At 37.4% G+C, this 14,612-nt stretch overlaps 1 protein-coding gene across 2 annotated transcripts in view; it reads left to right on the top strand.

Moving 5' to 3' along the window:
* CNTNAP2 (contactin associated protein 2) overlaps positions 1 to 14,612 on the top strand; it is a 2,020,421-nt gene that overhangs the window by 845,306 nt on the left and 1,160,503 nt on the right. For both annotated transcript variants that reach the window (XM_079149276.1, XM_079149277.1), the window contains exons 5-7: positions 3,636 to 3,839; positions 7,029 to 7,213; positions 13,176 to 13,319. In XM_079149276.1, the coding sequence (XP_079005402.1) occupies positions 3,636 to 3,839; positions 7,029 to 7,213; positions 13,176 to 13,319 (533 nt within the window). The remainder of the gene's footprint in view (positions 1 to 3,635; positions 3,840 to 7,028; positions 7,214 to 13,175; positions 13,320 to 14,612) is intronic.

Raw genomic sequence — 14,612 nt, 5'->3', positions numbered from 1 at the left:
AAGCAAGCACAACATGTTATTAGATGTCAAATGAAATTTTAATGTATTTTGGTAGGAAACAGAACTAAACTCTGATGTTATTTGCATTAGTTCACAGTATCTCAGATTCTTTTAAAAGTGTATAGTAAGTGCAAATTACATAAAATAGATAATTTCAAGGAATTTTATTGTTTTCAAGCTAGCTCTGAGCTCGTATACACAAGAGAACATGCTGGTATTTTGGAAGCATTTAACCCATTTGTAGAACAATTTTAATTTGCAATATGTGAGATCTAACTCGCAGAGCATTTCATCAGTTTCCCAGCATGCACAATGACTACTTGCCATTGATAAAATGAGACTTTTTCTACATGGAGAGCTTTCCTTCATATTTTTATTGAATAATCTTAGGACTGTCTGAAAAAAATTCACCATACTCATTCTTTCTGTCACATTTTCTCATTTCACTAAAAGTGATGCAGAATGGCATCATTATTGGCATAAATCACTATTTTTTACCTGAGACTGAATGTAGATTTCCATATAGGAGAAAATATAAGAGTGGTGATTTCTTTCTTCTGAGCTCCAGCAACATTTACTTCCTGAGAATTGAAAGAGAATATTTTGTGTCAATTAATAAATATTGAAGGTGTATAAAGCAATGATGTGTTTATTACTCAGCTGTCATGGGTATGAAGTTGACCACAAAATTACTTTCTAGAGATCAAAAGTGACTCCCTTCTGTTTTTTGTTTATTCACTTTTCAAGACAAAAAGGAATTTCTTCCAACTGCTGGATTATAAATTCAACCTAAGACATGAAAATCAGATTCCATTTCTTCTCTCCTTTATCTCTCATCACAGAAGATAAAGATATTGCTATTGGAATTCAGCTATGATAGTGCAGTTTAAGACAAAATCTAATGGCTTTGCCACATTAGTAGAAGCCAAATTTAATGGTTGACCCCCCACCTCCCTTAATAAAATAAATCTCTGTGATTCACAGTCCCAGAGAACAGAAGTCTGTTGATTAAGAACATCTTTTTATGGACAGCAAAGAACTGATTATAAGGAAATTGAAAGTTCAAATTATATAGTTTCTGCAAGTTATTTTATAATGTGCTGTTCCCCAAATTGGCATTTATATGCTCCAATATATAAGATAGTTGGATAAATATTTCTAAAGCATGTAAAAGCCCTTGGTGATTTGAAAGGAAAGCATCCATTTAGTTTTAAGTAACGTCTGGAATTACTGTGTTCGCAATGCACTTTACGTAGTTAAATAGGAGCAGAAGCTCAGAGCAGCCAGAAGTGCTCTGAGCCAGGACTCCAGCCATGGTGGCCTGCACCCTTCTCCTGTCTCCACAGGGAGCTAACTGGTCAAAAGCCCTGCTTAGCAGGAAAATCAAACTGTTTCCAGCAGGGACAGAAATAGCCATGTGCAAGAGAACCAGGACACGAATGAGAAAACTTCTCAGTTACCCACTCTCAACTTCCTATTATTTTCCGAGGGTTTCCCTGTGGCCTGTTTTAGCCAGAACTTGCTCAAGACCTGGAGTCTTTGTCCAGTTTGAAATTCTACAGTGATCAGCCAGTTTGATGAAGTTTTCTATGCTTTCAAACTTAAAAGATACTGGAAATGGAAATTTGACAATATTTTTGTGATGCACGCCAAATAATTCTAACTGAGCTTCTGTTGGTATAAATATTTGATCTGCATTATAACAGTTCTTCTGTGAACCTTTCCATGAATTGGGAGCCCATTGGCCAGTAGTACATAATAACTATTATCATCTCATTTTAAAAATTTCCGACGTGAATAAGTGGCAGTTATGAAACTAATGCAGTGATAAAACTGTCCTCAATTCTGAAGAGTTTATATACTTTCATTGTTTTAATGGAAAGCCCTAAATTCTAATTAGAATTTCTGGAGTTGCAGTATGGCTAAGAAATTTGCTTTTCTAACTCAAAGTGGGTAAGTGAGGATGCCTGTGTTCACTCTAGTGGAACCTGCCGCCCACCCCCGCCCCCGAGCCCCCAAACTCTCCCTTCCAAATGCAAGGATCTAATAAGGAATTCCAGACCCACAGGATGCCCAGCAATGAGTTAAAAACTCTGAATACTACAAACATGCTGAAAAATAAAATCCATGAGGAAATCTGAGATGACCACCCAACCCTCTCGTTTCCTGCATTCTCGTGGTCTGAACAGTGGAATGAAGAACATATATTTTACAATATATAGAACATATATTTCTACATATTTAGTAGAACATATATTTACAAATCCTGAAGCATTATTGTCACTGAGGAAGAAACCATTAAACCTTCTAATCTTTTAGAGACAAAAACTAAACAAACAAAAATAGCACTTTGTTAGACTAAACTCTACATCACCAAGTTCACTTTTGAACTTTATAACACATTGAGGTTTTTTTTGTTTTTTTTTTTTAATTTTTCTCATTTTATTTTTATTTATTTTTATCTTTTTACTTTTACAGACTGAATTTTGATTCATTGTACACAAATGGAGTACATCATTTCATTTCTATGGTTATGCATGATGTAGATTCATACCATTCGTGTAATCATACATGTACATAGGGTAATGATGTCTGTCTCATTCCACCATTTTTCATACCCCCCTCTCATTTCCCTCTAGGTAATCTGAAGTCCCTCCATTCTTCTCTCAGCCCCCAACTCCCCACCCCCATTTTATATCATCATCCACTTATCAAGGAAAATTTTCGGCCTTTGGTTTTCTAGGATTGACTTACTTCACTTAGCATGATATTCTCCAATTCCATCCATTTATCTGAAAATGCCATAATATTATTCTTCTTTATGGCTACATAATTTTCCATTGTGTATATATACCACAGTTTCTTTATCCATTCATCAATTGAAGGGCATCTAGTTTGGTTCCACAATCTAGTTATTATGAATTGAGCTGCTATAAACATTGATATGGCCGTATCACTATAGTATGCTAATTTTAAGTCCTTTGGGTGTAAACTAAGGAGTGGGATAACTGGGTCAAAAGGCAGGTACATTCCATGTTTTCTGAGGATTCTCCACACTGCTTTCCAGAGTAGCTGTACCAATTTGCAACTCCACCAGCAATGTAAAAGTGTGCCTTTTCCCCCACATCCTCACCAACACCTATTTTTGTTTGTGTTCTTCATAATAGCGGTTCTGATTGGAGTAAGATGAAAACTTAGAGTTGTTTTAATTTGCATTTCTCTACTAGAGATGTTGAACACTTTCTCATGTTTATGATTGCCTGTATGTCGTCTGTAAAGTATCTGTCCAGTTCCTTGGCCCATTTATTGATTGGGTTCTTTGTATTTTTGGTGTAAACTTTTGTAAGTTCTTTGTAAATTTTGGAGATTAGTGCTGTACCTGAAGTGCGTGTGGAGAAGATTTTAATGTTATAACGGAAGTGGTTTTTATGATCACTCCTTATGCACACTCCCCAAAGAAATCCATGTTAAAACACAGTAAAAATCATAAGCAGGAGCACAGCCAGGGCCCAGGACTAGAGCCCCTCAGCAAAGACACCCCCACCACCGCCCCAACCCTGCACCGATTCTGCGAAGGGCCTGGTACGCGGACAAGCCCCCGGCCACACTAACACGCTGCTCGTTTCTCTTCCTAGGGGCTGATGTCATCAACTTTGATGGCCACGTCGTGTTACCATATAGATTCAGAAACAAGAAGATGAAAACTCTGAAAGACGTTATTGCCTTGAAGTTTAAAACCTCGGAAAGCGAAGGGGTGATCCTGCACGGAGAGGGGCAGCAGGGAGACTACATTACTCTGGAACTGAAAAAAGCCAAGCTGGTCCTCAGTCTAAACCTAGGTGGGTTTGGACACCTGGTCCCATTCTTTTCTGTGCATCAGTACTCCCATGAGCACGTGTTGCTCACAGTCTTTTCAACTGTAAATTGTAAGAGTTCCATCTATGTTGTTCATTCATTCTTAATCCAGAGTGGTTGATAGATATTGATTGACATATTAATTAAAAATATTCATTAAGCACTTTTACTATGCAAGGTACGTATTAGCCAACTGCATGCATTGGAATGGAGACAGAAGGTCCTTAAGCTCATGAAGTGTATGACCTAGTGCAGGAATTAGATAATATATTACTTATTATTATTGCTTTTGTCATAAAAACAACTAACTAAAAATCAATTTAAGTATTTATTGCTGGAGATACAGTATGGTTAGATGTTTTTCTTCTCAGTGTGGGTAAGTGAGGACAGTTGTGCTTATTGGAGTCAAAAACATTGGCCCCACATCAAATAAGTGTTATAAAATCAGTTTAAGAGCTGAATATGGTAAGGGCAGAGACTTACAGGCCCCTTCTGAGGCACTGGGGCCGTCACTGGAGAAAATGCACTACTGGAGTTCAGAGCTGAGTGATGGAAAAGAAGAACTAACCATAAAGACATCGAGAGGAAAAGGACTTCATAGGAAGGGATCCTTACAGGCAAAGAACTGGCACAATCAAGGGATAGGAGGGAGGCTGGTGTGGATATAAATGTAATGAGTTACTGAGATAGGAGATGAGATCCAAGAGGGGGATATTTTTCAATTCCTGTGAGACACATTAGGGCATGGTAGGGGATCCAGATATTATTTTTAAAATCGATACCTATTGGGAAGTCTCAAACTCTATAGCATTGTAATCTTCATTTCAAAAATGCACTGACACTTCTGTAAAAGATTTGCTCATGTTGGCATGAGAGTCAAAGCAAGGCTTCCACATAGTTCAGGGTAAAGACAGCACTGACTTGCTGAGTTAGTTATCAGTGGAGATGCATAGACACCTGTGTTAGGCAAACTAGTAGTGGTCAATTCCTTGGTCACTGTGATGAACTGGGTTTGACATACGAAGAAAAGAGCAGAGACAAAGAACAATTCCCGGATTTGGACTTGGGCATCAAATAGATGTCCGTGTCGCATTAATAATCAAGATGTCAAATTCATGTGAAAGTTAGGAATATGCAAATAGTAAGCATAGAAGTCTAATGTCATTCCTTAAATAACAAATCATCAAAGAAAACACTACTTCAGAATCATAACAAGATGTGAGAAGAAAATGCTCATACTGAATATGAAAGTTAACTTACAAAACAAAAAATATGTCAATCTTCTCTAACACCAAATTGTTGACACATGAGTAAATATGTCTTAAAATGATGAGATCAGTGCTGGTGAATATGTGACAAAAGTATCCTTTTTTTAATTCTTTAGTTAAGAGGTTCTTGGAAAAATGATTGGATAGTGCATCTGCAGACATTTAAAGTATCTGTATATTTTGGTTCAATAATCCTAAGAAAATTTGAGAAGTGATTACAAAGGATCTAAGTCCAAAGATGTACTTTTTAAATAATAATTACAATATAAAAAATTGAAAAAAGTTACAAGAGTAGAAATATGTTGATAGCACCTGACATATCTATGCTAATTTTTAATTATATGGGGAAATACTATATAATGTTAAGTGAAAATCATAGGACATAAATAACATGGAGATCAATACTGTTGCCTTAAATATGTATATATAAGCCTAAGTATTTATGTGTATGTATTTCACATATATACACATGTATATGCATATTTGTTATATACAAGTATGCATATACATGTATATGCCTATTTTCTGTATACATGCAAATATGCATGTATACAAAAAAGCATCTGGAAGGAAATAGACTAAACCAGTTTTAGTGGTGGAAATTATCCTGGGTTATTCTACTTGTTGATTTTTCATAGTGCTCTATACTCGCAGTGATGAACTTGTACTTATGCTCTGTGCTACCTGGGTAAAACAGCCAGAAATTATTTTTAAAACAAGACCTAAGAGAAGGAAGGTGGGAGGAGTGGAGGGAGAGGATCTGGGCCTGCCTGCCTACAGGTGTGTGCACCCCTAGGCAGCAGTGGGTTTTATCCAAACAAATGAAACAGGTGGAGTCTCCTTTTAAGATCCACTGTGGTTTGTGGAGTTGTGACGCCCCCTTTCTGAAACCAGGACCTGGTTATATGAGCCCCGACACACACACACACACACACACAAACACAAACACACACAAGTTCATTGCTGTTTCATAGGAAGCTGTTTACTTAGTGTCTCACCCACTGAACAGACTTCATGACAGAAATACTCAGATATCTAGTGCCAGCCTTTCCTGCCATTCCCTCAGTATCAGGCATAGCTTCCTGCTGCTCAGCCTTCCAAGGTCAATGTTTAAAGCGGGAAAACTCAGGGAAGCCTTGTCGCTAGATGTATGCTCCTTCCCCCAACAACTTGTCCCTGCCACTCTCTCCCCTCCCTCCTGTTCTCTCTCTCCCTCTCTCTCTCTCTCTTTCTCTCTCTCTCTCTCACCGACACATACACACATAACACACACACACACACTCACAATCACCATCATCTCCAACATTTGATTTCATCCCCGCGGTTGAAGAAGTGAAGGGGATTCTTCTTCCCATTGTGCACCCGAGGAAAGAGACCCCAAGCGCCCATCAGCTTGCCCTGGCTCACTCATCAGACTCCTGGTGGAGCCAGAGCCTTCTGTGATACTGACTTCCTAAGGAACAATTTAGCAGGAGTTAGGCACTGTTAAAAAACAAACAAACAAAATCCTCATTTTTTAAGGGAGAACATTTTTTTCCATCTATATCCATCTATAATGATTTTTATGTACGTCATTCATTCATTTATTTGGTACTGGGAATTAAACCCAGAGATGCTGAGCTACATCCTTGGCTCTTTTACATTTTTTATTTAGAGGCAGGGTATTGGCAAGCAGAGACTGGCCTCAAACTTGGGATCCTCCTGCCTCAGCCTCCTGACTCACTGGGATCTTTCTTGTACTTTGTACCTGAGAGTCTGCTTAGCACAGTTACCTGCTGGTTCTCCTGGTCTAGCTCCAATGGAGGCAGCTTTGATGAGTGTCAGCCTCGCTCTGGGTTGGAAAGGAAAGACCCCTACCCAGGTGGGCTCTACAGACACCCTCTTGTTTCTTTTTCTCCTATTCAGGAAGCAACCAGCTGGGCCCCATCTATGGCCACACATCCGTGATGACGGGAACCCTGTTGGATGATCATCACTGGCACTCCGTGGTCATTGAGCGACAGGGACGGAGCATTAACCTCACACTGGACAGGAACATGCAGCACTTCCGCACGAACGGGGAGTTCGACTATCTTGACTTGGACTACGAGGTATGCAAGCTGGCTTGAACCTTGGTGACTGAGAGTGACGCCTCGGTCATCACTGCTGTGTTGTGCTAATGTCACTCACATGCCTCAAGATGGTTTTCATTTTCTTCTCCAAAGAAACTCTCACGTTTAAAACCTAATTCATACTTACCTACACACACGCGCGCACGCATAAAATTTTGTGTAATCTAAATGTTTAATCCTGAGTATTTGAAATATTTAAAAAATCTTAATACCAAAGTAATAACTTAAAGCAAAGGACCATGCCATTGGGGCCATCTGGTAGTTCAGAATACATTTGTAGTCTTTCTAATGGTGTATTAGTCTGTTTTGCATTACTATAACAAAGTACCTGAGGTATCAAAGTACCTTAGAAAAGGTTTGTTTAGTTCATAGTTTTGATGTTTCCAAGTCCAAGATCAGGTGGGCCACATTGGTTTGACCTCTAATGAGGGTGGCAAATAATAGCACATCACGGCAAGAGATTATATAAAAACAGTCACATCTTGAAACAAAGCAGAGAAAGAACTAGAATCCTAAAGTTCCCCCTGAGGACACACCTCCAATGACTAAGTAGCTCCCACAGGCCCCGCCTCTTAAAGGTCCACACCATTTTCTAATACTGCCACTTTTGGGTTCCAAGCTTCTCCCTGTCCACCTCTAGGAACCCTCAACATCCAAACCATCACAACTGATAATTAGTTATGAATCTACTCCTCTTGAGAATGTGCACTACATTATATCTAAAGGGTTGTCTAATGTATTTTGTAAAATACCAGATGAGAAATTCTCCTTTTTGGGCAATATTCATTCATAAGTTCATAAGTATAGAAAGGTCTTTTTTGATAAATTCTGTTTTCTCAGATATAATTACCATAAAATGAATAAAATAAAATATAGAATAGTTTTAAAAGAATGTCCATAAACAAAAGACATATTTTACCTTCCAATAACAAAAGATTAAAAAGCACTTAGTATTATTATTAAACATTAATCAATACTGATATAATAAATATATATAATATATCCTTATAATATTTTAGTAGGCATAGTGGATTATTTAATAAATTAGTTGGAAAGCAATTTCAACCTTAGAATGTCCACCAAAACTATTAATAATACATAGGGATAAAAATTCTTTTAAGAAGATATTAGTCATAATTTTGTATGTAATAGGAAAAAGGGATTAACACTAAATATAAAAAAGCAGCATTCTAGTAAAATTAAAAGAACAAAATACTCTTCATCCCAGCGGTTTCCAACATTCTTGATTCTGGAGCCCTTGTAGTAAGTTTTCCATAGCAGTCCTGGGCCATCAGGCACCCATTTGAAAAACTATAAATGTATATGTATTTCAATCTTAGATAAAAATAATCACTTATTAATGGGATGAGTGTATTCACCCTGGGACACCTCAGATTTGGGGATGAAATTCGACATTTCCATTCTCTTTCTCTGGTTCATTTCTTACTTTATGTAATATTCTCTTTATGAAAGGAATAATCATAAATCCAACTCCACCAGGACAGGAAATCCTCAGAAGGAGTGCACCGTGGTTGGATACTGGAGCGGTAGCCCCGAGCTGGTGCTTGTCAAGAGGTCCCAGAGGGTTCCAGGGTTCTTGGTCCTGCAAAAATGTAGAGTATGCCTAGACCCTTGTGAGAGTGCTGTGCTCACCTTGGGTTCACAGATATGTTCCTGGACATCTCTGGGTATTATGTGCATCTATATATAAATTTCTAAGAATGCAGGATATGCTCAATATAAAATTATGTGAAAAAGTTAGAATTTAGGACTGCTTATTTTCTTTATATATTTAGTTTCTAAATTTTGTGCCATATGAATATATTTAAGTATTCATATATTTAATATATTAAAATATTCAATAACATATATTTTTTATTTGTAAATAGAAATTTAGAGTAGAATATACTATATAAATCCTGATGGAGAATATGTTAACATTAAATAAATTTAAGGGGCATTGGTAAATAATTATCTTCCTGTCCCCCCAAAACTTTATCTTCAAAGCAAGATGATTATCAAAAGGAAAAGAATGTGAAAATCTCAGAACTTTTTATATTCTTTAAATTATTTTAAGGCGTGGCTCCTTGTGACTTTTCTCCCAAGGTATGAGAGAACTTGGAGATGAATTATTCATCCTCCATTAATAAACTTTGGAGAACTTCAGAGGAGGTGAGAAATCCTGGAACATTAACAATGGGCAAATATAATTCCAGTTTTCAAAAAAACAGAATTAAAAATCGGGGGTTATAGACCCTATTGAGTTTGTGCTGAAATCTATGAATATTCATACACACACCACACCTTCCATGCAGGGTCAAGAGTTTCATGGGTGCTTTGAATTCTGTCTACGCACAATACCACATTTAGAAACTTCAGTCATAGATGAAGATCTCGAGGACCTATTTGTTAGGGAGAGAAAGTAGGGAGAAATTTACATTTACTGAGAAAAAGGACAGAGGAACTTATTTATTTCTAAAGCTACTGCCCAGTAATGCTCCTCTTAGACACTGCTGTTATTGGCATGCACTATAGTAAGTGGTTGAACTTACCTTTTTATTTGTACACTTTTACCCTGATATGAAGAGACTCCTTTTGCTTATTTGTTTGAGAGAGTCTGGGGACTACTCTGGAGTCAGTCTCCCTGTGTTGTTGCACATGTCTCCCTGATGCATCCACAGAGAAACCAGACTCATGTCTATCTAGGCTGCATGAAAATTAGCTGCAAATCTAAAATAGTATGAATCATATAACACTTATCCTGAAGTATTTAAAGTCTAGCCTAAAGGATCAGAAACCTGATCTTATCTTCACAAAACCTGGGAATGCCATGTCTTACTTCCAGAACTGGTCTAGACCAAGGGCATTGAGGCTTGAGGAAGAGGGTGTGCTGGTAATGCCTAACAAGAGGCTCTCTCTAGGGACGAAGGAGAAGAAAGCCCTGGTTTTTGGCATTCCCTGATTTTCACAGGGATATATACTCTATCATTCTTGATTTCATGCTAACAACTTGATAGCACTGAGCAGGGATTTGGAAAGAGGTACCCATTAGCACACTGTTATACAATATTTGCACCACATAGGTACGATAAGTATATAATCTCCAAAACACACACCATAGTAAAATGTAGAAATGAATTCTGAGAAGATATTAATTTTCTATTTAATGCAATCTCTTTAGTTTAAGCCTTACATAATTCAAGTTCTAATTATGATTCTGTTTAAAATCAGTTCTCATGAACCATTATGAGCAGGATCCACATCAGGGGTAGAAGATATATTACCTATCACCATTCCCAGGAGGTCACATCCTTAAACAGGCGTGATGTGCATCTTTGTACCTCACATGACTCAATGAGGAAAAGATTTGTGGGAGATGATCTGAATTCCCCTCATTCCTTCTTCTCTGCAAATGTATTATACTACACAGTGGGTCAGTCGCCATTTGCTGTTGAGCTGCTGGCAATATGGCAGCCTGGGGTGGGTGTGGAGATGTGCAGATGTGCTTTACTTCATTTTTCATGCTCTAAGCCAAGCAAACCAAAGGGTGGGATGGTAAACTGGTGTTTGGCCTGGACTCTGTCTGTTTTTCAGTTGAACACCAGGATGTGCCCACTGTGGTTATGAAATGTTTGTCCTTTGCAATGTAACTGCTTGAAAAGGAGAGGAGAGATATAGCTACTGTCCACTGAAGAACTGCTAACTGGCTAGGATTATAGAGAAAATCAGTCACGTAGGCTCAACCAGGACCAGAAGCCTGAGTTCAGTTCCTCTCTGATCCTTACTGGTTCTTGATGGTGATATATCTTTTAGGGTTAAGTGAGGAGGCAACAAGAAGTTACAAAAAGAAGTATGTGTATGTGTGCTTCAAAGCTTCAAATAGGTTGATAAGTGTTGTCGGTGATAAGTGTTGTCGGTTGACTTGGAAACAATGTACCCAACTGATAATCATTATTTTCCCTATAGAAGGTGGGGAGAAAACTTACTTAGATGTATCTAGTAGTCTCCACTATGCTTTATACTTTGTAGCTAATAAAATTGTTAATGCATTAGTGTCTTTAGCGACAAGGTTATTGGATGGCAATATCATTCATGAGACTATCATAAGAGATACAAAAACATGATTATTCTGACAAACAACACAAAATTTTTATTATCAGAATAATTAGAATATCTGAAAGTATTCTTTGGTCCAGTCACAAAAATACATAACTAGATATAGTGACAACCTAATGTTACGTTTTATTTACATGAGGAGTTGGGGTTGGAAACTGCTCAGTTGTTAGGAATCTGTTCATCTGAGCCGGTGCCACTTCAGCCAGTGCCTTCCATGGGGTGGAGTATGTGCCTGTGGTTGTTGAAAGAAGAAAAACCACAAGGAGCATTTGAATCATCATCCCGAAGGCAAACAGACACGACACCTCTGAGTAAAGAGCCCATGTACACAGAAGAGGAAAACAATAATTTTAGCCAGTATTTATTAATATTACTAAAAATGTGAAGCTGTGTGTCATCAAACACAGATTTTTAAACTACCCATACTGAAAGAATTGACTGAACAAGTTGCAAACAGGGAACACAACACTCCATTTTAGTATCCGTAATCATTACCCATTGGTGCCATGCACAAGTTCATAGGACCTAACAAGGTCCTTTTGGTGCACCTGGAAAGTATCTTCCCAATAATCTTACCACTTTATATTTCTCATTTTGTAGTTTCCTTACTCTTTTCTGTGTGTTTTCACTTTTGCTGAGCTTTCTCCTCTGTCTATGAAATCTGGGGCAATGACACAAAGTCAACTAACCATAATTAATAATTTTAAGTGAGGTATTTTATTTTTTTTAACACTGCCTCATAAGCCATCATCAATTTGTATTTTTCTCAAAACTAATTAAGCATTTAAAATGCCATGACATCAAATTTGACTTACTCACAGGCCTTCTAGAACACAAACATTTTTGCCTTATGTTTCAGATATGAAGTCCTGACTTTAAGAATGTTGCTACAATTGTTTTTTACTTTACAGAACAAATGATAATGGGAACATTGACAAAAATTATTAAAAGATAAATAACCACCTGGGTTATGTGTCTTGATAATACAACTCTAATTAGTAGTGAGATTTATTTCCTAATACACTATTAATAGTAAATGTCCTTCCTGGCAGCACAGATATTAAGTCTAATTTGTGTTGTATGTATTTAATGCTGTAAACTGACCAAAGATATATGAAAATTACACATCTCCTGTAAGCAATAGTACCCAAAGGAACATATTAAGAGGTATTGCTCTTATACCTTAGAATTTGGAAGACTTTATGAATTTGGAATATCATTATGCTATACAGTTCAATTTCTAGCCCCCAAATTCCAAGTTCCTATAAATACACTAATGACATTTTTGGAACTCTGCTCTATACTCAATAAGTCTAATGAACTTCTGACTCTTGCTGTCATTAGACTATAGTAAGTCTACACAGAGTAAATATAATATTCCTTGCTTTGGGCTCCAGTTTTATCAGCTTATTATATTAGTGCTGGTTATTTCAAGATTACTAGAGGCATTTATTGACAATATGTCTTTGAATGATAAACATGAAAAATATATTGTAATATTACTTGATAAAAGAAGTTTGGTAGATAAAATCTTTAGAAACAATCTCAGGAAATTTTATAAAATGCCTTTGGGGGTAACAAAAATGCAAGAGGTTGTTGCTATTTTATTTTCCAAGTTATAATCTAATTATCAAAATTAACGATTCCATTATGCACTTCAATAATAACAATGTGATGAGCAAAAGATTTTGTTGGCAAAACATTTTAATGTTTGTATGTTTTGATTCAGATAAAGATACCTCATTTTGGCTGCACTAATAATTTTGTCTAGTTTATTAATGAATGTTTACATTTCAGTTTTTTGTTTCTTATTTTTTTCTGAAAGATAACCTTTGGAGGCATACCTTTCTCTGGAAAGCCAAGTTCCAGCAGTAGAAAGAATTTTAAAGGCTGCATGGAAAGCATTAACTACAATGGCATCAACATTACTGATCTTGCCAGAAGGAAGAAGTTAGAGCCATCAAATGTGGTAAGCATTTGCACCCCTCCCCCATGAAATACTGATCCCTAAACAGAGAACATGTTTTAAGTGGGGTATTGAACAACTACACTAAATTATAGGATTTTTTCATCATGTTTCTGTTGGGTTCAACAGTATAAAAAAAAGTTAGTTAGGTGGTATTGTGCAGGCACTTGACATGCTCTCAGCTTCGGGTTTATAGAGTTGGAGCACAGACCAGGAGGGCTGGTACTTTAGAATGACATGGCAGGAGAGCAAGAGTCCTTCAGCAGGAGCTTCCTCCTGGCAGGTCAGCTGTCCTTGATTGGCAGTACTGTTTTCAGATGTCTGGGAACACAGGCTCTTGTTTCTCCCATATGGTTTCATTCAACATTTTAATGGCTTTTAAACCAGGAACTTTAATATACACACTTTTGTGCTTTTGAGTATGTGTTCAAATGGGTAAATAAATAAGTTTCTTGTTAAGGCTGTAATCATAATAAATGTTATGCAATTAAAATCCCATTACCCTTGTATATAACAAAAGCTGAGCCCCAGGAGCAGATTGGTAGCTTTCTTCTGGCTCATGGCTGAGTTGGTTCCAGGTTTCACTAGATTTAGGGAGAAGAGCAAAATTCGGAGAACATGCCAACATACCTGCCTTCCTATGACCCTGCTGAAGATTCCTGACAGATGTTGGCTCACACATTAAGTGTGAGGGTAGCCCATGGTTCTGCAATGCCAGCAGCTACTTCGTCGGGGAAGTGTTGCACGGGAAGCCTACAAGCTAGTCACCCACACATCTGAGAGTCACGGAAGGAGATAATATCATGGGTGTTTGCACTGTGCTCTGAAAGAACCCTGATGGCCTTGTCACACACACCCCCCCCCAGGGGAGCCTGGGGTGTCCACAGTGATTGGACAAATAGATATCCCTCCTCGCTGGGATTAGAGACATGCCCCACCGCTCCTGGCTATTTTAAGTTTTGAATAAAATAGCCCCAGAGTCCTTTAGCTTTTGTAGGAATCATTGCTCAAACTGGAAAGGTGAAAAATCCAAATCATCAGCATGCTGTTTGCACCTTTAAGAAGAGACAAAATGTTATTTCTGCCTAAACCTCTTTGGTACTGTGATGTATACATTCAGTTCCCAAACTACAGAGAATTGTTCCATGGAGTCACATTCCAAAATTAACTTTAACTGTGAAATATATTGTGACTGTAAATTCTCTTCAAAACCAGAATAGCACAAGTATTTTATAAAACATAAACAATCTACACATATATTCTATTTCAACAAAAATTGCATGAGCAGACATAGAA

This window comes from Sciurus vulgaris, assembly GCF_902686455.1.
Source record: "Sciurus vulgaris genome assembly, chromosome: 8".
NCBI lineage: Eukaryota > Metazoa > Chordata > Mammalia > Rodentia > Sciuridae > Sciurus > Sciurus vulgaris.
The sequence above is the reverse complement of the archived record's forward strand: the minus strand, read 5'-3'. Positions and strand labels throughout refer to the sequence as shown.